The sequence below is a fragment of the Tachysurus fulvidraco genome, chromosome 24 (genome assembly GCF_022655615.1).
Source record: "Tachysurus fulvidraco isolate hzauxx_2018 chromosome 24, HZAU_PFXX_2.0, whole genome shotgun sequence".
In the NCBI taxonomy this organism is placed as follows: Eukaryota; Metazoa; Chordata; class Actinopteri; order Siluriformes; family Bagridae; genus Tachysurus; species Tachysurus fulvidraco.
This window is the reverse complement of record NC_062541.1, coordinates 17,374,625-17,402,451: the sequence shown is the minus strand read 5'-3', so window position 1 is coordinate 17,402,451 and position 27,827 is coordinate 17,374,625. Positions and strand designations below refer to the sequence as shown.

General features: G+C 40.9%; 3 protein-coding genes, 1 long non-coding RNA gene and 1 pseudogene across 4 annotated transcripts; 4 read left to right on the top strand and 1 right to left on the bottom strand.

Moving 5' to 3' along the window:
• Positions 1–2,612: 2,612 nt before the first annotated feature.
• LOC113655717 (hemoglobin subunit beta-like) lies at positions 2,613–3,507 on the bottom strand. Its single transcript, XM_027166423.2, has 3 exons — positions 3,270–3,507; positions 2,937–3,159; positions 2,613–2,792 (listed from the first exon to the last, which is right to left on the bottom strand). Exons 1-3 carry the CDS (start codon positions 3,359–3,361, stop codon positions 2,664–2,666), a joined length of 444 nt encoding a protein of 147 aa, XP_027022224.2. The 5' UTR covers positions 3,362–3,507; the 3' UTR covers positions 2,613–2,663.
• Positions 3,508–5,219: 1,712 nt separating this feature from the next.
• Positions 5,220–6,016, top strand: LOC113655718 (hemoglobin embryonic subunit alpha-like). Its single transcript, XM_027166424.2, has 3 exons — positions 5,220–5,408; positions 5,500–5,707; positions 5,827–6,016. Exons 1-3 carry the CDS (start codon positions 5,314–5,316, stop codon positions 5,953–5,955), a joined length of 432 nt encoding a protein of 143 aa, XP_027022225.1. The 5' UTR covers positions 5,220–5,313; the 3' UTR covers positions 5,956–6,016.
• A 1,229-nt stretch (positions 6,017–7,245) lies between these two features.
• LOC113655746 lies at positions 7,246–7,661 on the top strand. Its single transcript, XR_007139357.1, has 3 exons — positions 7,246–7,291; positions 7,395–7,464; positions 7,575–7,661. It is a non-coding gene; the product is annotated as an uncharacterized LOC113655746 (long non-coding RNA).
• A 50-nt stretch (positions 7,662–7,711) lies between these two features.
• Positions 7,712–11,646, top strand: LOC113656749 (NLR family member X1-like). The gene is given in 7 exon segments (XM_047808254.1): positions 7,712–7,721; positions 7,830–8,452; positions 8,950–9,174; positions 9,176–9,424; positions 9,426–9,559; positions 9,738–9,962; positions 11,310–11,646. Coding segments are annotated over 7 exon segments (1,803 nt in total).
• A 4,308-nt stretch (positions 11,647–15,954) lies between these two features.
• On the top strand, positions 15,955–21,783 carry LOC125140182 (annotated as a pseudogene).
• Positions 21,784–27,827: the final 6,044 nt, after the last annotated feature.

Below are 27,827 nucleotides of genomic sequence, written 5' to 3'. Positions count from 1 at the left end.
ATTTTATAGGTAGTTTTCTTGTTCATTTTAAGGAAAAACATTGTTTTTTCCTTAAGTTAAAACTTTTTCTTTTAGAGTAAAACATTGACTCCAGCAACAGATTTAACCGTAGAAACAACAATGTCAATGCCTGCCAACCGTAAAAGAAAATAATGTTTTAGCCGTCATTTTACGGTGGAATTCTGGCAACCCCAGCTGCCAGCGTTTTACCGTAGAATCTACGGTTTTTTTTTGTTTTGTTTTGTTTTTTTTACAGTGTATGTACAGTATAATGGCTGCAGACGTTTGGGTTAGTTGTCCAAAATTAAAACTAAAAGAATAAAGAAAATTGTTTAAAAAAATAGATTCCAAACTAGATTCGGAAATAATATGTTTAATTCCTATAAGCGCCTTTGTTTTATCCATTCTACTGGTAAAGTAGGATTCTGACTTTTGAGTACTATCTGCTTAACTTAGTTGGTTCTAGAGTTGTCTAGCTATGTAATAAAAAATAAAATAAAAGCTGTTTTTCGGGTGGTTGGTTAGAGGATGATATATTTATAAATGGAGACTTTTGTACGTCACTCTGGATAAACATGTTTGCCATATGGGGTAAATGTACTTGTAGATGTAAATGTTATGGTGATCTAGTTCAAGTCTGAGGATGACTTCCACATGGCCGATCCGTGGCGTAGAGGACACAGGCAGTTTTTTTTATTTCCGCAAAATAACTGGGGGCGACGGACAGGTTTTTTATCTTTTTGTCGAAATTGCGCCCTCTTTTGACATCATGCCAAATTATTTCTGCCAGTTAACATAATTGTAGTACTGATCGATCATCGAACTGTTTCAAATATTGTTAGAATAAAATAAAATTGACAGATTTGACAACATACCATGTTGAATAACTGAAACACTTTCTGCATCATGACGTGATTATAATACTTCACCATAACGCATTAATTATGCATGGAGCACACTGCAGACAAGAGTTTCAGCACAAGCTGATTAATAACTACTTGAGGTCTACCATGATCCAAGAGCGTCTCAGTAGACTTGCTGTTAATTGCCTGATGCAGTGCGCTGACTGGCCCGTTTGAAATCAGGTGAAAGGCCGCTCGTCCAGACTTCAGGAGGGTTTTGGACGATTTTGGATGAGATACTTTTAAAATCATACAGTTCTATTTTCCCTAAAAGAATAGAGATATAGTATTATTTAAGTATAAATAGATAGATAGATAGATAGATAGATAGATAGATAGATAGATAGATAGATAGATAGATAGATAGATAGATAGATAGATAGATAGATAGATAGATAGATAGATAGATAGAACAAGCAAGAGATTATTATTTTAATGTTTTTGGGATCATAAAAAAGATTGTTTCAAGTATAAAGAAGAAGAATATGCTGTTTTAAAAAACACAAAACAAAAGGGAACTGATAAAGACGTAATGATTTAATTTTACTCAAATATGACACTTGAGGAAAAAATATTCTAATACATTGTACACTGCTTATTAGCACGACCAATGTGTGAAGGTGGAGTGAATCAAGAATGAATTCAGTAAGTGAATTTGCTTTCTTAATAGTGCTATTTAATTCATTATTATGTGAAAATATTTAAAAAAATCACAATGTCATATTATAGCATACATTCATTTCCAACACAATCATACTTGCATTCAACAATTAAAACCTGTATTTTTTTTTCAACAAATAAATGTAAAAATCATTGTGTTTGACCGTTATAAACTTCATGAAAATTTTCCATTTAAAAAAAACACTGCAATAGTGCATTACGGTATTGTTAAGTATTTTTTCTGAGAAACAATATACAAATGACTGGTTTTCACAGATTCATTTACTTACGGGAAATTCACATTACATCTACAGTTTTAATATATTTTATAGTTTACGGATTTTTACTGTCACGATTTTACTGTTAAATATACGGATATTTTTACAGTGTATATATGTTCTTGTCAGGTCTGTGCTAACAAAGGTAAAGGAATAGTTCAGTGGCCATAAGAAAGCCTTGTATCCTAATGGACGGGTACAAAAGTCACTTATTCTTGCATTTCATGATTTTTATCTCTAGATTTACATAAATAAACGGTACGGAAAATAGATCGGTACTTTAACAATAAGTACTGACGAACGCAGACAGATTTGAAAAATAATATTAACTATCTCTGTAAGCAGTAAAGCCTCTCTTTCATGTGAATAGATAAGAAATATTATGAACTATAATAAACCAACTTTTTCTAGTTTGTTATTTGTCCTATATGTAAAGGTCTTGAATTGTTATATTTTAGCTACATTATTATTTTAGAATTATATAAATGTAGATATAATGATTTGGGACTTTATTACATTAAGAACCGAAAAAGGCCACTATATCTGTTAGCCTAGGAAGCCACCAACACCACCAATAACACCACCAACACCAAAGTGTGTTTTTGTATTTTTTGCAGAAGTTTAATTATTTTCATCATTCCAAATAAAAATGAAAATTATTTGAAATAACTTTGCAAGTTGTAACGGCATTCCTCACGGAGAAAATAATTAGCGTGGTTAAAAACACAACAGATGACGAGATATTAATTATTTAAACATTTATTTGCATTAATCGACACAGTTTGACTTCAACGCAGAAAACAGAACAAATCACATGCAGCATTTATTGGTACTGTTTTCCGAGTGCAGAGACTACGACAGCCAGGAACTTGTGCAGAGCTGCCTGCACTTCAGCTGTGAAACTAACACCCAGGACAGAGGCGACTACAATGGTAATGTTGTCAGCCAACAGCTACAGGAGGAAACAGAGCAGAAAGAATGAACACAGGTTAAAGTATAGAACGGATGATGCATGTAGACAGAGTGATAATCTGACACTAAATGAAACTAACAGAATTAGGACTAATGGTTTATAAATAAATCAAATCAGACTCACCCTGAAGTTTTCGGGATCGACGTGTAGTTGTTCAGAGTGCAGCACACTCAACTCGGCGTAAGTGCCCTTAATGTTGTCCATGTTCTTGGCCGCTTTCTCCAGCCCTTGCATTACCGTCAAGCCGTGGGCAGCAACCCTGGGATTTCCCACGATGGCAGCGGCGTTATACAAGTTTCCAAAGCTGGCGAAATACCTCTGGGTCCATGGGTACACGACCAGACATCTGAGAAACATTTAAAAATAAAATCATAAGCGTTATAATCACTCCTTATGTCATTTATGTATTTAACCATTTTTTTTTAAGTCAGATAATACGTATTAAAATGATTGTACCTTGCCAGCGCCTGGTGACCGACAGTCTTGTAATCGATCTTGGAAAAGATGTCCTGGATGGTAGCGCGCTCGAAATCTGTCCACTCAACCATGTTGCTGGCTTTTGGAGGTTCTGAATGTTCTGATGAAGTCTTTTTAGGCCGCTTATATATGCATTTGACGGCACCTCCCAAGACCTGACTACAAACATCTGATGGGGTGTGTTCACTCTGAGAGTCTGAACAATATTGATTAGATATGAATCGGTCCTTTTCTCTTTTAAATGAATATGGTGTCATGGTACATGCAAAGCTTCCTGTGAGCATAAGGATTGTTTAATGGAAACTTGTAAAATAATTATTAGAGGCATATCATGTGGCCCGTTGTATTAAATAACATTAGTTAATATCAGTTCTTTACATATTGATAGAATGAATGAAATAACAAACAGAGATAAGTTACTTAGTTTAAAGTATATCACACTTTTATTCCTGCAACGTTTTTACTGAAATATCTGCAACAAGATATTTCAACCACTGCCAAATACAAAAATCTACAGAAATATCCATACATTTTTATTATTTAACCTTTAAACTCTTAGCTATTTAGTAGTTTTATTTCAATAGAATTTTATATAGAAAAGATTCATTTTTGTCATCATTGTCAATTTTGTCTATAAGATTATAGAATATTCATGACTAATATAATCCACATATTTATTATACACACAAGTTGGACTAATGAATTACGTTCATATTATGTGCATATGTTTATCATATATTTATTTCAGCTGAACCAAACCTGGAGTTGGTCTGATTTAGGACAGTAGTGACTGGTTCAAGAAATAAATCACTTATTTAAATGACTACCGTCTGGCAAACGATCATCATCAGAACCAACAGATAAGAACAGTTTCTACCACAGCACCATATGGGAGCTAAATGCTGCCAGGCTTCTGAACACACACATACACACATAAACTAAAATATCACAACAATCTGGTTTGCATTTTATACACAGTACCTATAGGTTTTCATTCTCTGCATACCGCAGAATGGGTTTCTTCATATATTTTATTACTCATATGTTTACACTCTATGGCACTTAATATAATATATATATATATATATATATATATATATATATATATATATATATATATATATATATATATATATATATATATATATATATATAATTGACATGTTTACATTCAGTTAAATTGTAGGTCCCTCTCATTATATACAAATCCTTGTTTGACTATTGTTCAATAACCTTTTTATATGAATATATTTCTACCTATATAAATATTTCATACTTATTTATACTTTATACATCATTTACAATGACTGACCTATTCATTACTATTGCCTTGACTAAAATTGTTGTGGGTTTATTTAGTTAGTTAATTAACTGTAATGAATTAGCATTACAGTGCACAGTGTAATCTTCTGACACTAGCTGCAGTGAGTGAACAGGAAGAGACTGGAATATATCTTTAGAGGTCACGCCCATGAAAACCTTCTGCTGATAACATATTTAGCCTGAAATAGCAACATTTTCTTGGCAGCCTTCACAACATCCCCCATGTTTAATTACAAGAAAAAAAATTATTGAATTGAACTGATTGGTTGCAGCATTTGAGGAAAAAATATCAAAGAATGTGAAAAATGAAGAAACATTTCAAAAAACAGATTTGAACTTGTTTTAAAGAAAATTTTTTTTAATATTTTTAATTCAGATCAGCTATATATTTTCACTAGAAATGACTGGTTCTTGGCAGATAACAATTTGCACGAAATAAATGAAATATATGCTTGTTTCATTAAATGTATTATCTGCCCTGATTAGAGTTTTATTTATTTTTTTCGGGTAAAACCTTAGTTCAATTAGCTCTAAGGTTCCTATCAGACTTGACAGTTATCTATTAAAAGCAGCAGAAGCTCTTTCTAATCTCTTTTTAAATTGGTGGGTCTCGGGTGTGCCAGCTGGGGGTCGTTGTATAAAAGGCTGAGTCGTTTCTCAGAGAGTCTACAGAAGTTTTCTTCCACACCACTACGAAACCATGAGTCTCTCTGACAAGGACAAAGCTGCCGTCAAAGCCTTCTGGGCCACGATCTCCTCACAGGCTGAAGAAATCGGTAGACAAGCTCTCTACAGGTAGGTGCTTGAGCAACTCTTCTCCTTCTGGTATTCATTTCGATTCCTCTTCTGATACCGAGTACTCACTCTGTACAATGTTTCTATGCAGGATGCTGACTGTTTACCCTCAGACCAAAACCTACTTTTCCCATTGGAGTGACTTGAGCCTTGACTCACCCCAAGTGAAGAAGCACGGGAAGACTGTTGTCTCGGGTGTGGCAGAGGCTGTGAACAAAATCGATGACCTGACCAATGGGTTGCTCAACCTAAGCCAGCTGCATGCTTTCCAGCTGCGTGTTGACCCCGCCAACTTCAAGGTAAATAAACTTAATATTTAATACTATTTCCTCCATAATACTTTAGTGTGTTTTACCCATATGTAAATCCTGTTCCACAACATGTTGTTTAATGTAGTTGTTTTTCCCTTTCCTTGTAGATCCTCTCCCACAATTTGCTGGTGGTTCTGGCCATCCTGTTCCCCACTGACTTTACTCCTGAGGTGCATGTGGCTATGGACAAGTTTCTCGCTGCTTTGTCCCTGGCTCTTTCTGAGAAGTACAGATAAGAAGCTCTGCAGGCAACAGAACAGAGACATGCAAACACGCAATATGTTTTTTATGTTCTTGACTGATCTAAATAAAAGCCAACACTATGGAAAGTAACACTATGTTTTGTGTTTTCTCTGAGCCTTTGCGTGTTCATAAATTTAGAATAAAAATAAGTCGTTAGAAATGTAGTGTGTTATTGGTTTTTAGCATATTATTATTATTATTATTATTATTATTATTATTATTATTATTATTATTATTATTATTATTATTACTATTATTATTATTATTTGGTAACTCACGAATATTAATGATTGCATATTTCTACCACAATTTCACAAACACACCTGAGATGGCAGCTTTTAGCTATTTATTAACGGATGATTTGAGTGATTTGAGATACATAATGTACTGTATGACGTTTACTCCTCTCTATACACTGTTGAATCAGGAAAATAGTTAGCCACTTAGCTGTTTGCTTTCAGCAGTAAAAATGCTACAGACCTGATTTAAGATTCCACTAACGAATGATATATAAACAATGTTTTCTTTAACAGTGTAGGACAAGATTTCTCACTACACAAGAACCTTGTTGTAAATATATGGGGGTGACTTTAGACAAGGACAATGAAGTAACATAGAAATGTTTTTTTTTTACCTACTGCTTTAATACTGATGCATTGCAGCTTCATGTTATATATATATATATATATATATATATATATATATATATATATATATATATATATATATATATATATATATATATCCCTTTTGAGTTATGTTACTCAAAAGAGTCACTTCCGTATTCAGAGTCTGAATTTCAGACCTAAAGCAGTGTACATTTACAGCATTTGGTAGACGCCTTTATCCAGAGCGCTTACAAAAGTGCTTAAGTCTCTATCAGTGGATATATTATGTCTAGAACTCCACTTGCTGTTTTGTATTAACTGCTCTAAACTAGGCTTTTGATTACATTTTACTTAAAACATGTAAACATTCATTTACTGCTGGCTAATATACCCCAACTCTATCTATCTATCTATCTATCTATCTATCTATCTATCTATCTATCTATCTATCTATCTATCTATCTATCTATCTGTCTGTCTGTCTGTCTGTCTGTCTGTCTGTCTGTCTGTCTGTCTGTCTGTCTGTCTGTCTGCCTGTCTGTTTGTCTAATAGTTGACTGCTGGAAGATTCATTCTAAGCAATGGATGTTAATAAACATAACCATATTACAATATGATTATTGCTGTAAGGGCCCTACAGGATGTCATGAATGTGGCGTGAGATCATACAGGGCACAAAAGGATTTGCCCTACAAACATAAGTCATCAGTTCCAGAGAGAAGTAATTTTTCAAAGCTCATTCATCTGATTTTTCTTTAAATTTACTCATTTACCTTTCCGTACAAATACTATATTTTTGTAATTTGTTTTCCTTTTATTACCAGAAGTGGCGTTTACCTGTACACCTAGTCACTTATATTGTGTCAGAAAAGCAGGATCCTTATTACCTCCCAGGTAATGTAGCATGATATAAAGCAGTTTCATGCTATAGCATATAAAATGCAAAACAAAAATCCTATACACAGCCTAGTGTATCAGTCTATTTCCTTTATTGTTCCTAACAGGTGGATGAGTACTTGGTGGAGTGAACATGTAAAGTTAATGAGTTCATCATGCTCTCATTACAATGTGAGGTTATTCTTCTAGCGCACCAAACACAGGTGAGCTTAACTTTTGCCATAACGTGTCATCAGTTATAGCTATGCACAACAGCTTTTGGGTATTGGGACTAGGATCCATATTCATTTTTAAAAAAAATGTTTAATGTCATTTAAAAAATGTGATTATTATCTCAGTGCTGTGTTGAATGTGATCTACAGATTCTTTAGAGATCCACAAGCAAAAGTTAAAACTGTGGTTCAGTCACTTGCCTCAAGAAGAGAAACAGTTTGGGGATTAATTTTCTCCTGAAACCATGCATGTAGAGCCACTTGTACTTGAGAAAACCCCAGGAGATGGCAAAGAACTCTTGATGAATCCCTTCAAAGACAGTGAATCCCTGAGAAGATCCATCGCAGCTGAGCAACTTTTTGATCCACGAAATGGCATCCAGGAGGGACATGGCCTCAACATAATGCTCTACGGAGCTGTTGGCACTGGAAAGAGTACAGTTGTCCTCAAGTTGGTTTTGGACTGGTGTGATGGATCAGCTCTTTCCCAGTTCAAGCTGGTGGTGCCTTTCGCTTGTGAAGATCTTGCACAGCTCTCTAAATCCACATCACTAAGAGACCTTGTGGGTAGAAAGTATGTACACCTTCGCAAGACGCCGTTTCTCAGTGAAGATTATAACCAGGCCAGTGAGGTCCTATTCATCTTTAATGGAATGGAGAAGATGAAGTTAGACTTTAGAATTGGCAGTACTGAATTATGCAATGATCCTAATGAGGCTCTTCCATCAGGAGGTGTTGTGGTGAACCTGCTGAAAAAATACCTCCTACCTGAGGTGGGTCTAAACTCCTGGTTGCCTTACCTTAACTGTTAGCACCCTTAAATTGGTAATTAAAACTAATACCAGGTAAAGAGCCTTTTGTGTCTAGAAATTTAGCTTAAATACTAAATGAACCTATTTGTCTGTTGATAATGTAAATACAAAAGGCTTCCTTTTCTGCACCAGGATTCAGATTTTGTTGCTGAATGTATATAGAATTTTAATCCTGTTGTAGAATAACTATCTTTCGAAAAATTGAACCCCACCTTACTCCCCACCCCCAGCCAAATCATATTGCATTAATTATACATCACATTATACCCAAATAGTTGTTAGGAACAGCAAAAACAAGCACCATATAATTTTTTAAATATTAAATGCACAGTATAAAAATAGTTCTTTGCATTATATGAGCACTTGCCTAGGTCTGTTTAACCACTGAGGACAGTTGCTATGCTTCAGCTAACTTGCACCAAAATCACTCACCATTTACCTTCTTTGATATGTTTCAGGTCAGTATTTTGGTCACAACCAGGCTGTCTGCTGTAGATCATATCCCAAAGAAATATGTGCACCGCTATGCTCAAATCTGTGGTTTTAATGATCCTTATCGCCAGAGAACCTACTTCACAAGCAGACTGCTACAACAAAGTGCAGAATAGCCAGGCAAAGAGGCAGAAGCTCTGATCAATATGCTTTACCTTAACCTGCAGTGAGACAGTCATTTAGCAGCAGCCTGATTTTTTACCTTCCTACTGCTGGCTAATGTGTGCCACTCTTCATTTCCTGCACTTTACTGATGCCAAGGCACCCATTCACACACTTACTGGTATCTACAAAAGCTTCCTGAGGCTTAATTTTGTAGGAGAGGTGCTGACAAGAGGAGGAGAACAATCTTCCCAAGATGACCAGAATTCATTAATGGTTTATGTGGTCCGCACTGTAGGGAAACTGGCTTTTGATGGAATCAGCAGTAAACATACATCCATTTTCAAAGACTGAACTTGAACAGTGGGTTGGTGGAAAGACCAAAACTGATGAAGAGCTACACCAACTGGCAGTGTTCCGTACAGACGGACAAGATTTGGATCCTGAATCTTGCATATTGCTCCGAGATCTGCTGTTCGAATCCAACTGTTTGCTTGGTTGTTTCTGAACAAAGTACATGAGTAATAAAACAGTAGAATGCTGTTTTATAGATGTAAGATCATAGATACTATAATAAGCTAGACTGTTGAATGTCAATTTTAATCTAATGAAACTCTGGCTATAGGTTGTGTGATAACTTCTTGTTGGACAGAGGAGCTAGCTACCTTCTGGAGGCTCTGTCTGGAAACCAGTCTTTACAGATACTGTCTTTGGTGCATACTGGTCTTGGAGATAGTGCTGCTTCCGAGTTAGCTGCAAAGCTGGCCTCACACGATCGGCTACAGGAGCTGAACGTCTCCTATAACAACATTGGAGATGATGCAGCTCTTAAACTGCTTGATGCCTGCAGAGAGCATCCTACAATTCACACGTTACAGTGAGTTTAGGATTTTACCTTTTTGTTTTGAAGTCTACACACCCTGTTAAAATGGAAGGTTTTTTTGGGATGTAAACAATTAAACAAGGATGAAACACATTTAATGTGACATTGCACTTTTAATGCATTTTTAATTTTGATTTGTACGTTTGGCTAAATGTTTATTAGCTTTAATAATAGTTGCCAATATCTTCCCAGTCTTTCTTGCAAAAACATTTCTCTGCTGCACAGCACAGCCCAGTTTAGTTCATCACATCTTTTTTAAGTGCAGTGAATTCTTTGTTGGTTTGAATGCATGCTTTGGATTGTTGCCATATTCATTCATTCATTCATTTTCTACCGCTTTATCTGAAAAACCTCGGGTCACGGGGAGCCTGTGCCTATCTCAGGCGTCATCGGGCATCAAGGCAGGATACACCCTGGACGGAGTGCCAACCCATCGCAGGGCACACACACACTCTCATTCACTCACACACTCACAGACTATGGACAATTTTTCCAGAGATGCCAATTAACCTACCATGCATGTCTTTGGACTGGGGGAGGAAACCGAAGTACCCGGAGGAAACCCCCGAGGCACGGGGAGAACATGCAAACTCCGCACACACAAGGCGGAGGCGGGAATCGAACCCCGACCCTGGAGGTGTGAGGCGAACGTGCTACCCACTAAGCCACCGTGCCCTTTTGCCATATTGGTAGATTAAATTTCTCTTCTCACAAGGTTTTGTGCCAAAATTGACTGATATATGGAGCTATTTATGAACCCCTACACCTTAACTAAACATAACATATTTTACTACATGGTTTGTGTTATTTTATGTTGGTTTTGGCTTCTGTCTAGTCATGTGTAATGTATGGATGTGATATTATGAATGATTGTTGTCACATGTAGGGGGCAGCAAATACTTGCCTGACATTCTTTTGCCCATAGTTCAGTGTTCTGCCATATTTTCTCCATTTGTTGATGATGATCTTTAAGGTATTCCCTGGTATCACTAATGACTTGGTCATTCTTTTGTACCCATATCCTGATAAGGTGGCTCTTTGTGGATCGTGGCTTTTTGCAGTAGGATGAATCTAAGACCATTTGAACTTTACCTGGGGATAATCAGAGTCTATTTCATTAATGGCAAGTTTTTAAATAATGGCTTTCAATGTTTAACATGAGTTTGAATGTGATTAATTGATTATGAACACAGCCACATCTCCAATTAAATGGGTTTACACAGTTGTTAATCTTGTTTCATTTCACAATGCTGTAATTTTACCAGGGATGTGTAGCATTTTTTTTATATGTACTACTGCATATTTCTTTCATTACTAATACTGATATTGGTATCTTGTCAGCCTGTACTTGAACCAGCTGACAGATGTGGGAAAACAGTCGCTGCATTTTCGTGGCGTTCCGCAGGTAAAAGATGGAAGAAGGGTTAAGGTGCTGGCTTCAGTGATCAAGGGCTCAGACATCTCAGAGCATTGGCATCCCATTCTAAGCATCATAGGGAAGAACTCATTATCCTGGGAAAGAGAACGTGTACGTGAACAACTTCTGGTCTTCCTGAAGGATCTAGAGTGGGGCTATAAACAGCACTCGAGCTTTTGGAAGAAGTTGCACTTCCATAGAGTGGAGCGTGTAGTGAGGCAGATGCTGCGCATGCTGGAAAAAAGAAGCAATGTTAACTGATGGAATTGCTTCATTACTCACAGCTTTGGGGCTCCTCTGGAAATTCATAAATAGGAACTTCAATACTCGTGTGGCCACAGAAATGGCTAAAAGTATGTGGACACCTGACCAATTACACCTTGATGAACATTTACCTTGAACCTATTGCACATTTAGTCTATCTTTGCTGTTATAATAAGCTCCACTCTTCCTGGAAGTTTTTCCGCTATATTTTGGAGCGTGACTGTGAGGATTTATGATCATTTAGCCACAAGGGCATTATTAAGGTCAGACAGTGATGTCAGGTGAGGACATCTGAGGTGCAGTCTTTCCCAATGGGTCTAGTTCATGTGTCATGTGAATGAGATCAGGGCTCTGTTAGTTGAGTCAGTGAAGGGAAATTGGAATGTTACAGCATACTAAAACATCCTTTAAAATGATGTGCTTCCAGCTTTAAAGCAAAAGTTTAAAGTAAAGCTTGCATATGTGTCTAGCGTTTAGGTGTCCACATACTTATGGCCACACAGTGTATTAAAATTGCCGGTACCTGTTCATGTGTAATATGTGTGGAGAAAACTGTTACTTTTGCATGTAGTGATGTAGCTTTTTCTTAAATACTTTTGAGGTTTGGTTTATGAACAAAATGAAAATGTTTCTTCTTAAAATGTGTTAGAATGAAACAAACTGTGTACCAAGCAGTGCTTCCATATACATCAGAAGAACAAAAAAGTATATTTTATCAAGAAATGAAATGACATTTGGAATTATAAAGTTGTTTATATAAAGTTTATAAAGTTATTTTGCAATACAATTTAATTTAAATAATAAAATGGCAACTAACATGCACCTTATCGAATGGGGTTGGAAAATGGAGGTTGTAAAACCCAATCATGTGCCTTAACTACATTTCACGCATTATGATATGATATTTTATAATGTGAATCCCTTCAAACAACACAAATAAATAAACAAAATGTCTAAGTAATTTTTTATAGGTGTTTATTTAATTTCATTTCTAATTACGGATCCTTTTAATTAAAAAAAAAATGCAGTTCTAATTCTAATTTAGTTACTTTAGATGTGAACCTAATAACACTTGGGTCTTCTGATGAATGACTCTGCCTATGAATCTGTTTCATAAACCTCAGCTTAAATATTAAACTTGAGTGCGTTAATGTGGAGGAGAATGGAGGAGTTCAGAGGACCGAAGTGCCTTTGTACATCAAGTGTGCACCTTGAACCCTTTTACTGCCTGCAATCCTGTCATCCAGACAGGACACAAGCAAGCCACACCATGAGATGCACTACAGGTAAATGTAACCAGAATTAGTTTGTTATTCTTCTTCATTTCACTTCATTTTTCTTACTATCTAGGATAAAAAAGTGTTTTAAACTCTTACCCAATCAACAATAATTATTCAGCAAGGAAGTAAGGATTTTACGAGAGGTTCGCTGTACACCTAATAAATCTGATAGAGTTTTCTACTTTATTATGCTTGCGATGCATTTTTTTGAATGTGTGTTCATGGAAAATTATAAATGACTTAACATTCAAGGCAAGATTCAAACTACACATGAAATGGGTAATGTATAATTTTTAAAACAATAGATATCACAACCTATTTTTGGCAGATGTTTTCTGAAATCCTTACAAAAATATTTGTAATTATATACTTTATAAAACCAGAACCCTCATTTTTGTATGATGTTAATATTAAAAATCTCACTTCGTATACACAGTATTTTCGTACTTCGTATACACAGTATACGAAGTAAATAATATATAATAATATTCATTCATTCATTTTCTACCGCTTTATCCGAACTTCTCGGGTCACGGGGAGCCTGTGCCTATCTCAGGCGTCATCGGGCATCAAGGCAGGATAGACCCTGGACGGAGTGCCAACCCATCACAGGGCACACACACACACTCTCATTCACTCACGCATTCACACACTACGGACAATTTTCCAGAGATGCCAATTAACCTACCATGCATGTCTTTGGACTGGGGGAGGAAACCGGAGTACCCGGAGGAAACCCCCAAGGCACGGGGAGAACATGCAAACTCCGCACACACAAGGCGGAGGCAGGAATCGAACCCCGACCCTGGAGGTGTGAGGTGAACGTGCTACCCACTAAGCCACCGTGCCCCCCATATAATAATATTGTGCTGTATAAATACACTTATAAGTTTAATTATTCTGAACATTGTCTGTATTAAGTCTCTAAATAAGGAACGCAGATTATCTTGTCACTGAGAAGAAAATATGTTTGAATAGATGTTGTTGTAAATCCATATATCGAGGTATCTAAAAAGAGTTAATGCAGCCAAAACTGTCATATCTACCTGAAGTGTTTTGGCTTAAATTATGTTAGACAAATAAATAAAGAATGTATTAACATGGGGAATTATTTACATTTTCGGTGACCAGCTAAGCTAAGATTGCTATTATCAAATGTTGAGAAGAGTAGACAAAGGTTCCTCACAGCTACTGTATATTAAAGATCTTAGTCAAATAGACACTATTCCCCATCCTTATGGTTTTAAATATCATGACAAAATATGATTAAATGAGGGTAGAATCTGACTATAATAATGTTCTATGTGTGAGATAATTACAGAATCGTTAATATCCTAATCCTTGTTTTCACTAATGCTCCATTATACAATGCTGCTTTAGCATTCATTAAATTATTTGACATTTACAGTATTTGCAGCTGCAGTAACCAACATAACGAAAGTACTTTCAAGCTCATTTTAAATCTCAGCCGAAATCTCATCTCAATTTTGCTAAATAAAATTTCAAACCAAAGATATACAGTACTTGAAGGTCTTGAATGGATTGAGTTACAACTATATTCACCCATTTTTACAGAACCAGGAGATGCAACAGATGTGCTACAGTAAGTTTCCATATCAGTGAGCTAATCTTGTACAGACCTCCTAACACATGATTAATTCATTAATGACTGTTCATTAATGTATACATCAAACGTATTTATATTTATTATGTAATTTAATTTCTAAGGAAGTTCACTTTTAACCCAAAAGAAGGGATTGACAATCCAGTGCTGATGATCTCAGATGACCCAGGTAGATGACATGAAAAACAATATGACAGCAAGATCCTAAAAATGTTTATGCATCTATCTGTATAATTGTCACGGAGTCACCAGGTCCTTCTCTCACTCACCAGCACTCACATTCCCCTGAGTACTAATTAGCACCACCTGATCCACATTCTTCAATCACCGCACACCCTATATAAACCACTCTCAGTCACTCAGTCATTGTCTGGTCTCGTATGTGCTAACGTGATTTTTCCCCGCAGTCATTCAAGCTCCAGACTCCCGGTTGCTTCACAGCTACCGGCTCTCCTTCCTTCTCCCTCGCCTTTGGTGCTACCGGATTATGCTCCCCGTATCCACCTACTCCTGTTTAGGATCCTGTCTCTCCTCCTCCTGTGTTCTCCCCAGCGTGTGTGTGTGTGTGTGTGTTTACACTTTCTGCAATTTCGTTGTGCTTCATACAGTTTTGAATTCTATACATCTGCTCACGGACTTCAATAAAGATCTCTTTGGTTTTGCTTACCCTAGCCTGTGGCTTGTGTATCATTACAATAATAAACAATGCTGCTATAAATGAATCTGTCTTCAGAGCCAGACTTTTGTCCACTGCATCCTAATTTCTCCAAATATGAACCTTCAAGATACAGAGATCATTTTGTGTAATTAGGACAGTAATTTACAGATTTATATGTACTATGAACATAATATACAGATGAATATATGTACTATGAACATAATATACAGATGAATATATATATGTACTATGAACATAATATACAGATGAATATATATGTAATATGAACATAATATACAGGTGAATATACAGTATATGTACGATGAACATAATATACAGATGAATATATATGTACTATGAACATAATATACAGATGAATGTATATGTACTATGAACATAATATACAGATGGCTATTACTATAAACTGAAATTTAAGAATCCCATGAGAATATTGGTACTATTGGTTGGTTAAGACAAATCCAGCACAGAAGTAGGTGTCAAATAATTTGTGCCATTTGTTGCAACTACTGCTGATTGTAAACGAGTGCAAGTTCACCGAACAGGTACATGAACACATGAACAGGTAGTTGGATAGTATTGTGGGAAACAACAAAAGTCAATTCAGTGCAGTTTTAGTAGAAAATAAATATTGCATGGCATTGAAGATCATGTGTAAATAATACAGATTATTCAGGGTGGATTTTCCCATGTACAATGTTCATGAATACATTTTCAGATGATATATGCAGGTTAGCCAGTTAGTACCTTATTTCTCAGCATGTACAGTATATGCACAAAATGGAATATTTCAATAATTATTCAAATGGGACTCATTTGTGTACTAAATTCACCTCTTTTTGAAGGTGGTACTGAAGGTGCAAGCATCTGGGCTACAGCTATGTCTGTTGGTCTTGAGTGCTGTGGAGTATGAAAGAGCTGTGAATGAAGGAATAGACCTCATAGCTCTATCCAGGGATCATCGAGGTGAAGGCTGTGCACGTCCTCGTTTGTGCCACATAATCAGAGATCCTGGCATTGGATTGGGACTCAGCATCAGTCTTATAGTGGGTACTAAATATTATGTGCAGCATAAGGAATGAATCATTATCAGGATAAGTCTTAAAACACACATATCCAAATCTGTAATGGCTTGAGGGCATGCAGTTTGAGTATGCTTTGTGTGTGTGTGTGCAGGTGAGAGAGGAAAGTATTATTTAAATCCAGTAAGTGAGGGTCCAGCAGAGAGGGCAGGGGTTCAGGCTGGAGATCATCTGCTCTCGATCAATGGTGTCCTTGTCTCAAAACTTACATATTCTGCACTGATGAAAATGATTAGTGGCATGGTGTTCATCAAGACTTATCAATTACTTCTGTTTTTTGTATTTGTATTTTGTCTTATCAGGTTAAAAAGTGTGAATATATAACCATTTTGGTGGTAAACAGTAGAAGTGAAGAGAGCTATAAGCGACGAAGATTGCCCATTCTACCCGCTTTTGCCAGCTCTCATAACCTGCCTCACAAGCCAAAAAACATACACCTTATCCAGGGACCACAGGGATATGGGTTCCTGTTACGACAAGAGAAACTAACTACAGGAAATATTGGTGAGGATGTGTAAGCATGTGCTTCAGCATGCTTTTTTTTAACCTTGTAAATTACTGTAATATTACACTGTATATGTAATAAACAGAGGCATTGTCCTATTGGAACGTGTTTGGATTAAGCACGTGTTTGGACCCTCCTAGCACTCTAATACTGGGAAGCACTTTCTTTTTAAATGAAGCAAGTTCAGCTTAATTTCATTATCGTGCCTGTATGACCTTTCCTTTTAATAACAATGGAGAATGAACAGAAAAATATAAAATTATATTATTATTATTATTATTATTATTATTATTATTAATTTATCTCCAGTAGATGTTTTATCCTGATTAGTGTTGCAGTGGATCTGGGAATCCTGGGAATGCTGGGCATGGTGTGGGAATGCACTCTGGATAGAATGCTCTATGATTCAGTGTGAATTTACTTTCGTACTAATGAAGCATTTGTATGTTTAATGAAGCAAGCATATGCTTTGGCTTCCTACAGCTCACCTGCTGAGAGAGGTGGACCCGTGCAGCCCAGCTGAAGCAGCAGGGATGGAGGATGGGGATCTGCTCCTGGCCGTTAACGGGGAACAGGTGGAGAACATGAGCATGAGGACATAGTCAGCAGAATAAGGCAAAGCAGCCAGCAGGTCACACTTACTACCATCTCTATTCAAGGCAAAGACTACTACACACAGGTGAGTTCACACTCACGTGCATACATGCACACAAGGGTAGAGTACTGCATGTTTCGGGGCTGAATTTAGTACCATTCAAAGAACAGTGATTTAGTAAGTGTTCTTTTTTTAGTTTAAGTTGGTTTGGGATTTAAACTGGGAGATATATGCAAGCCTGGGCTAATTACAAATGTGCTTCAAGGAAAATTCCACCCTGATACACAATAAATATGTTTATTAAAAAAACAAACAAAAAAAAACACTAATATTGTCAAAAGTATTTGGACACCTGATTACCACACTCATATGCAGGACTGTTTGTGTGCATTACAATTTCTTGGAGAATCTTGCAGGCTCAAACCTGTTCTAGCATGGCAATGCCCCTGTGCACAAAGCATGCTCCTTTAAGACAAGGTTTGTCAAGTCCTGAACTCAACCCCAGTGAACACCTTTGAGATGCAACACTGACTGCACACCAGACATCCTCACCCAACATCAGTGCCTAACTTCCCTAATGCTCTTGTGGTTGCATGAGCACAAATCCCCACAATCAGCCTCCAAATTGTAGTGAAAAGGCTTCCCAGAAGAATTGGGATTATTATAAAAGTGGGGAATAATTCTGAAATAGATAGTTTAATGCGCACAAATGTATGTGATGGTCAGGTGTTCACATACGTATAGTGTAAACCTACATATAGGTCAAATAGTGACATGTTTAATATTTCTGGTGCATTTTTTTAAGTAAACAGTAAATGTGTTACACTGACATTACAAAGGGACTTGCTAGTGCATTTAAAAAGGTTTTTTTTCCCTCACTCATCATTTTTCAATAATGTTTAAAATCATATTAATAAGAAATCCACTGTAGAGGTGATGGAGAGCAGCCCTTATCTGTTTTAGCACTGTATGTAGAATAACTGTGGATTCTGTGTAATTGTGAATTAAAGGCATGAATTTTCTGGTTGTGCCCTTTACAGTTGGGGCTTTCACCACTGATGATTTATGAAGAATACATTCCACAAAAAGTGCGTTTCCCCACAAACACTCTACCCTCCAACAAAGCACCATGACCTCGACTGTGTACCCTTCACAGAGAGGACACAGGATTCGGCTTTAAGCTGGCATGCAGCCATATTGATAATGTCGTCTACGTTGGCCAGGTTATCATCTGATATCTTGCACTGATGTTATTGCACGTTTTATTTGTGACAGTCTTGTCACAATCACACCAAATGAGTTTTCTAAAACAAATCACTGATCATCTGCAGATTAACACTCTGTTTTTCTCTGCTAGGTAGAAGCTGGGTGTGCTGGAGAGAGAGCAGGGCTGAGGGAGGGGGACGTGATTGTGGACGTGAACGGGCAGAATGTGGAGCATGAGAATTTGGAGGATTTGTTGACATTGATCATGAAAGGAGGCACTTCACTTATGTTGCTTGTAGTAGATAAGGATGGGTTTGAAAAACTCAGAACAAATGGTGTACCGATCACTCCGGATGTGAGCACACAGGTGAGAAATTGCACCCATGAGAAAAGATGATGTGTGAACAAAGGCACAGTAACTCTGAGATGTAGGGGCACTAGAGCATGTAGAAACCACAAGAAAAACCTTAAACTGGATCTTAAAATCTTAAAAACCTTAAAACAGATAATTATCAGCGCAACAGTACAAATTAAAAAGTAGTCTCTTGTTATGCCTTAGTGATTTCCTGATATTAGAGGTTGCAAGTGAATAAAACACCAAGATTCTACACCTATGGCAGACCTGCCAACCTTGGAAAAATTTTTTGAGTAGCAACTTACTGCAGCGTCGCGGCGTGAGGTCAGGCACATTTGCTGGTCAGTGTTGATTTGGTTCACAAGCTCACTCATCACACTATTGATGACACACTAATGAACTATTACTATATTTTTCCTATATAAATACTGGCAAATAAAGTAAAACTTGATCTGTGCGTAAAACTTAAACTTGAGGCACAACACCGGTCAAGAACTTCTGAGGGGCATATACTCGCTTCTTTTTAGATTTGCTTCCCTCTCCCTCTCTGTCAGTATCCTCATCTGACATCATGTGTATTACTAACGTCTCTAGGTTACGACCGTAACCCTAGTTCCCTGAGGAACGAGACGCTCCGGGTGGAGTGAGCTCGGACCCCAAACGGTGCGGGGAAGCCAGAGGGATTGTGAGCCGACAATCGCATCCACTACCCATCTGCTCAACGTCTGCATGGCGGCCAGGAAACCCTTCCTGTTAGGGCCGAAGCAGATGAGCAGCTGCACAGATTCTCTCCAGGCACTCGTCCTGTGGAGGTAAGTGACCAGTGCTTGCACTGGACACAGTCAGTTCTGTCGCTTCTGTTCGGGGGCTGTAAATGGAGGAAGCTCTGGAGCGGAGAAGGGTCTCTCCTACCTCAGTAGATAGACCAGCCGCTATGAACTGTGCCCCCACAGGGGCCCCAGCCACAGCCACAGCCTCCGCAGCTCTGGGCGGGGGTGCACCAGGGTTCCGCCCGCCTGTGAGAGGAGATCCATCCTGGGAGGAATTTCCCATGGAGGGCCCTTCGAGTAGGGACACCAGATCCACAAACCATGGCTTGCCCGGCCATCGAGGTGCTACCAGGAGGAGACGGACTCCATCCCGGCGAACTCTCTCCAGAACTCCAGGGAGCAGTGCAATCGGAGGAAAGGCGCTCTGGCGCTCCGACTGAGCCAGAATCAACCAGTCGTCGAGGTAGTTTAAAATGCGGATGCCCTGGAGCCGCAGCGGGGTCAGTTCCGCGTCGACGCATTTCATGAAGGTGCGGGGCGAGAGTGCTAGGCCAAACGGGAGGACCAAATATTGGTAAACTTCGCCCCCGAAAGCAAACCTCAGGAACCTCCTGTGTGCAGGAAGGATGGAAACGTGAAAGTACACATCTTCCAGATCTATTGTGACGAACCAGTCCCCTGACCTGATCTGAGTCACGCTCTCCCTGAGGGTGAGCATCCTGAACCTGAGCCTCCTGAGAGAGCGGTTCGAGGAGCGTAGATCTAGAATGGGACGGAACCCGCCATCCTTCTTCGAAATGGCGAAGTACGGGCTGTAAAAGCCTGACTCTCGAACCGAGGGGGGGACCACCTTGTAGGGCTAGGCGATTTGGCCTAAAATCAAAATCTCGATTAATTGAACGATTTAACTCGATTACGATTAATGAACAATTATTTTATGTTTATTTTTTTTGCCCTCATAGTTCACTGACAAGTTTTGTTTAGTAAATATGCTCACATATTACAAGTGAGCGATTTTTGAATGAAGGGTGCATTACTTGATTTTAAAATAATTGAAGGAAACACACATTATCTATTATCTATGATTATCTATTGAACATCAATGTTGAACAACTGAAATTAAAGCACACATTGCCTAAAACGAACAGTCGCTTTGTTTTTATAAAAAAAAGTAAAAATAAATAACTTGCACTTTTGGAAACAAAATAAATTATTTTCAATGTTTTTCATATTCATGTCGAGCATGTCGGTGGAATAACATAATGTAACGGAGCAGGGTCACGTGACTCCACACGCGGTAGTGTTTTTAATGGGAAAGTAATTGAAATAATCGACCTGGAAAAATTTGATCGATTATAGGTTCTGAATGTCGATTTCGATTACTTTTCGATTAATTGCCCAGCCCTACCACCTCGATGGCTCCGTTTCTCAGGAGTGTGTGCACTTCTTGTTCTAGGACCAGAGCCTGCTTGGGTCCCACCAGGGTGGGACACATCCCGTTGAAACGGGGAGGAGAGGACACAAAATGAACCGTGTAGTCGTCCTCTATGGTACCGCAGGACGCACCGGGAGACTCCTGGCAGCTCCTCCCAAGCTGTCAGGAAGTTCCTCAGGGGAATCAGCCCCTCAGGGCTGGCCTCTGACCTACTCAGAGCAGCTGGGGCAAGCCCTGCAGCTGATGGCGCCTCGCGAGAGGCGGCGGACCCTCCCCCTCCACAACGAACCTTCGGGTGGAAAGGTGGGGAGCGAACCGCTGGAGGGAAGCCGCGCCCTGAAGCACATCTTGTGGCAGGGCAGACAGACCAGCCTGCATGACCTGAACGGCCGGAGCCACGTACTGCGGCCGTTGAGACCTCCTGAGAGGCGGCGGGCCTCCCCCATCCGTACAGAGACTTTGGGCGGAAGTGGAGGGAGGTGCCCGCTGGAGGGGGGCCGTGCTCTGAAGCACATCTTGTGGCAGAGCCAACGGCCTAGAGCCCCGGTGGTGCAGGGGAAGGATGGGCACCATCACGTGAGGTGTGCCCCATCCCCCCAACCGTAGATCATCAGGATCTACGCACCACTGCCCGTTTGTCGGAGGCGAGCTCCTTCCTGGGCCTAGAGCGTCGCCTTGAGCCCTTAGGCCCCGCCTGCGGAGATCGGGTGGCCACGCTCTGTCTCTGGGCTTCGCGGTGCCCGGAAAGACCAGGCTGGGGCTGCCGCCGAACAGCCCCACGAGATCGCAGAGGGAGGTACGGCGGTTGCAGCCGACTGCCTTTTAGACTCCTGGACCTTGTGTACGACCGCCGTTACAGCGTCGCCAAACAGTCCAGGAGGAGCCATCGGTGCGTCTAGTAGCACAGCTCGATCCTTGTCCGGGAGGTCAGACAAGGTGAGCCACAGATGCCTTTCTGTGGCCACCAGGGCTCCCATGGACCGCCCAACGGCCCGCGCCGTGTGCTTTGTGGCCCGAAGAGCCAAGTCGGCAGTGCGACGCAACTCCTCAATATCAGCCGTCCCGGAGCTAAGTCCCTCATCCAAATCATGTAGCAGGTCAGCCTGGTATGCCTGCAACACACCCATGGTGTGGAGGCAGCCCGCAGCCAGACCTGCTGCCGCGTAAGCCTTCCCTACTAAGGCTGACGTAGCACGTAGGGAACTACGGCTTAGTAGGAACACTAGGGGAGAGATAGCTAGCCAGTGTCTCTTCCACACGTGGCATCGCCCCGTAGCCGCATGCCTAAGCCACAACCACATTCGCGTAAAGCGAGGAGTGACTAGGAGAAGTGCACGTAGAGTACGGGGTTTCTCAGGATCTGGACACCTCGGCGTGCAGATCGGGAAAAAATGGCAGGCTCCGGCGCCGAGGAAGTGACACAGGGCGCAGGAAACGCTCATCCAGCTTACTGGGTGTGCGCTGCTTCTGCTGCTCCACCGGCCAATCTAAATCCAGTTTGGCTACGGCTCATGCCACGACCTCGGGGAGCTCCTCATACAGCACAGGCTGTGAGGAGCCCACGGGCTCGCTAGCATCCATCAGCTCTCCTTCCTCGGAGGAAGAGACATGTAATGCAGCACTGCTCGCACCGGGAGAAGAAGCAGCCATCGGGCCTGCTTCTCCGCGAGAGCCGGAGCTCGATTCAGCAGACGAGGCTGAAGAGGACTCATCCGCCTCCAATCCCGCTGCTAAATCGACCTGCGAGCCCCACGAGCGCCGGCGCTGCTTTGCCTCGGCAAGAGCTGGACCAGAGCCGTGAGGGAGAGAGTTCTCTTCTCGAAGAGCTCTCTCCGGGAGCGAAGCGTGCGCATAGCCATGCGGCTGCAATGCGAGCAATCGACTCCCTCGAGAGCCGATTGTGCATGCTCAACTCCCAAGCAAACAACACATCGATCGTGCGAATCCTTCCCGGTAATAAAACGGGGACATGGAAAAACACACTTTCGGAATCTCTGTCTGCTAGCCATCACTCGATCAGAAAAACACAGTATCTGAAAACAGCGCCTACCTGAACGAGCAGAAGCTAGCGTCTTGTCCATCTCGCAGCCATTTGTAGCTTCCTGTTTACGCGACGTCACCTGCCGATGACGTCACGTCCCAACGCCTATTGGTCAGATTACACACGTGGTTCAGAGCGCGGTCACGCAGAGGGCGTTCCAATAGCGTTTCGACGCAGCTCGAGTTCCGAAAGGGAACTGCAAGGCATGTTCTGTCGTTTAATAGGTACAACATAAACCTTTCATAATGAACCACGCGACAGCCGACCATAACTTCTTAAACGAACTTTTATTCTCCTCCCCCAGTCCCGTAACACCCCCAATATAGGTTCCCAAGCATACTGCATGCCTCATAACATTACCGTAAGTAACATAATACTACATCCCCCTTTCACAAATAAGATTCTTACTTTTCTTTTCTTTATTTAACACACGGGGAAGCAAACAAACCAACATGACTATACTTGACCTTCTTATTAGACACTGAACATGTAAATATAATGGCAACAAATTTCAACAATCTTCCTTTTTTTTTTTTTTTTCTTTCGCAAGAGAGGAGTTTCTCTGCCTAGAAGGATGGGGTGGACTACCCAAAACCTTCAACCGAGTGTGGGGATTATTCTGCCCCATTGACCACACGGTGCTTCTCTCTAAGTACAAACAAAGTCCTTTAGATACCCGGGGGGAGTTCTAATCCTGGAAGGGTACCGACTGGTACATGGAGAGTTCGGTTGGGAACCCAACTGAACTTCTGCCGTGTTGGATGAATCTTCAATGAGCGGAGATGCCTGCATCTCCACCAAGTCAGGAAGGTCAGAAGTCACAGGAGCTATTGGAGATGGTGAGAGATGAAACCTGTTTCTCCTTAAGGTACCTCTGGGTGTCTCTATAAGGTAAGACCGGGGAGAGCCAGCGTTAGACACAACAGTGCCCTTTTCAGAAGTGTCTTTGACCCACACAGTTTCACCTGGACGCAAAAACGTCATGTCACGTGCTTTGTGTCTTTGGTTAAAACAATGTTTCTGTTTCAGTCTATATGTCAGTTCTTTCTGTGTTAGCTTTTCCAAATCTGCAGTCTCTGGAATGAGCTGAGACGGAATCACCGGAATCACCGGAACTCGCGTTCGGAGCTTTCTTCCCATTAGGAGCTCGGCAGGACTGTAACCGTTGGCGAGAGGGGCCGCTCGGTAAGCCATAAGTGCGAGGTAGGGGTCCGCAGACTTCTTGAGGAGATTTTTGATGGTCCTTACAGCACGCTCTGCCTCCCCATTACTCTGTGGAAAGCGAGGACTTGAAGTCACATGGTCAAAACCCAAGCCCCGTGCAAAGGCTTGAAAACCCTCAGAAGCAAACTGTGGCCCGTTGTCCGAGCGCACCACCTCAGGAATTCCATGACGTGCGAAGATGGATTTGAAGTGCTCAATTACAGCTTCCGCTGATGTCGAGGACAGTTTGGAAACTTCAAAAAACCTAGAAAAGTAGTCCACAATGACCAAGTAGTGCGTGTTGTCTTTCTGGAACAAATCTGCTCCCACCATAGACCAAGGCCTCGTTGGGAACTCAGTAGGCATCAATGTCTCTTTAAAGTTAATTCTTTCCCGAGCACAGGTGTCACAATTCTCAATCATTTGTGTAAGGTCTTTGCTGAGACCTGGCCACCAAACTGACTGCTTAGCTCTTTCTCTGCACTTAGTTATGCCCAGATGCCCCTCATGCAACTTTCCCAGGATATCTGCTCGGAGCGATTTCGGAATGACAATCCTGAGTCCATTCAATAAGAGCCCATCATGCATACAAAGGGACCCTGAGAAAGCCATGTAAGGCCGGATAGTTTGGTCAACCGAGAACTTACTTGGCCAACCTTCCTCACAGTACTTCTTTAGCTGCTGGAGTATAAAATCTTTTTCTTGGTGCTCCCGGATCTCTTTGAGCCTCATTGCAGTAGCTGGAAGGCTCGCCATTACAGAGTCAGCATACAGGTCAATATCCTTTTCAGAAAGCCCTCCCGCTGTACTATTCACGGGAGCTCTAGACAACACATCTGCTGTCGCAATGTTTTTGCCAGCCACATGTGATATGGTGTATGAGAACCTCAGAAGACGCATGCGAAGGCGCTGAATGCGTGGAGGGAGTTCGTCCAATGTCTTGGAGCCAAGCAGAGGAACAAGAGGTTTATGATCGGTTTCAATGTGGAAATGCTTCCCAATGAGAAACTCTGCAAACCGTTCACACGCCCATGTGGAGGCCAATGCCTTCTTCTCTATTTGTGCATAACGTTGCTCTGTGTCACTGAGAGCCTTGGAAGCATATGCCACAGGTTTACATACATTGTCTGCTTGCTTCTGGAGGAGAATAGCACCTAGTCCATATGACGAGGCATCTGCAGAAACAACTGTATCCTTATTCGGATCATACAGCGCCAAACCTGGAGGTGTTGTCAGTTCCTCTTTGATTTTCTCAAAGGCTTCTTGCTGATTCGACCCCCAAACCCACATATTGGACTTTTTCAGTAAGTCTCTGAGTGGCTGCGTTTTCGCTGCCAAATGTGGTAAGAATTTACCGAGGTGGTTTACCATTCCCAAGAACTTCCCTTACTTCACTTACATTACATGGCTGTCTCATTGCTTTTACTGCTTCCAGCTTATCCGGATCTGCGCTTACCCCGGATGCCTCAACGATCTGTCCAAGGAACTTGATTTTTGTCTTTGAAAACTCACATTTCTCATTGAGTGTGACTCCAGATTCCTGAAGCTTTGAGAGCACCCTTCTCAGCCTCTCATCATGTTCACTCTGTGATGATCCCCATACGAGCACATCATCCATTTGACAAACAACACCTTCCAGTCCCTCAAGAATCCTGGACATGCGCTTTTGGAAATGCTCAGGTGCAGAAGAGATTCCAAAGCATAGACGGTTATAGCAATACCGGCCAAATGGAGTTATAAATGTGGTGAGCAAAGAGGATTCCTTCGAAAGTGGAATCTGCCAAAACCCTGCATTGGTGTCAAGTTTGGAAAACACTTTGGCTCCAGCAAGTTGTCCTAATGTGCTTTCTACTGAAGGGAGAGGGTGTTTTTCTCTCATAACCGATTTGTTCAATTCCGTGAGATCTGTGCAAATTCTCACTTTACCTGAACTCTTCGGCACCACAACCATGGGAGCACACCATTCAGTTGGCTCCTCCACCTTTGAAATTACACCCTGCTGTTCCATACGCCTCAATTCTTCCTTCACCTTTGGTAAGAGAGGGAGGGAAATGCGTCTTGGAGTCGATATGGAGAAGGGTATTGCACCTGGTTTCAGCACAATGCTGTACTCACCGTCCATTTTGCCTAAGCCACTGAAGAGTTGTGGAAACTCCTTTTCTACCCTTTCTTTAGAAGTTAAGCTAACAACATCAAGCCTAGCTACTAGTTGAAGTGCAGTTACTGCTGGTCTACCTAACAAAGGCATGTACAACCCATCCACCACATAGATTTCCTGAGTCGTATGTTTGTTATGCTTGCCAAGGGTTGCTGAGAATTTCCCTTTTACCTTCAGTGATGTTCCACCTGGTCCCTGCAGGACTCTCCTGGGAGGTTTCAGTTTTTGGAACTGGCCCCGGTTGTACAGTGTAACTGGGACTGCTGTTACATCAGCCCCAGTGTCAATTTTGAACATTGTCTTGAGATTGTCAATTTGTATCTCAGTCATCCAGGGGCTTCCTGTTACATCAGATGTCAGTGAACCAAGAAATGCAATGTCCTCCATTGTATCTGAAGTTGCTATATTCACCTCATGTACCGTCTTTGACTTACATGCTCTAGCATAATGTCCCTTCTTATGACAGAGGTGACATATTGCCTCTCTTGCAGGGCATCGCTGCAAATTATGCCCCTTATTGTCACCGCATCTCATACATAGCATCTGCTTTTTAGGCTTTATTTGAGGTGTTTTCCTTGCCAGCTGTCCAAAAAGTGGCTTTACTGGTTTTGTTTTCACATTACTGTACTGTTTAGTTTGTACACTATCCAGCTGTTCGTTTGCCATGTCCCACTTGAAGTTTGATTTGAGCTGTTCCTGTTGTTTTTTTACTAGTTCACTCTGTCGAACTCGAACGACAGCCTTCTCAAGTGTCAATTCAGGGTCCAGCTGTAGCTGTTCTGACAGCCCTTTATCTGTCAGACCCACGACGAGTCTATCTCTTACCATCTCATCGTGCAGATCGCCGTATCCACAGTGCTCGGCTAAACAGTGCAACGCCGTTATGAAGTGATCCACGGACTCGCCCACTTCTTGCTGCCGCTGATTAAACTTCGCCCTCTCAAAAATCACGTTCCTTTGAGCTACGAAGTGATCATTCAATCTGTTCTTTACTACTTCATAGTCACTCGCCGCTTGAGGACTTAAATGCAGGGAGGTGAGTATATCCTCGGCTTCCTCCCCCATCGTATAGATCAAGGCATTCACCTGATTTTCATCCGCCTGTGTCTCCAAGCCAGATGCAACACGAAATCTCTCAAAACGTTTTATCCATTTCGGCCAGTCATCCGCTTTGAACGTGAATTTCTCCGGCGGAGAGACTTGAAATTGAGCCATGATAGCGCCGTGCTAACTCGTCTCGCCAATCCT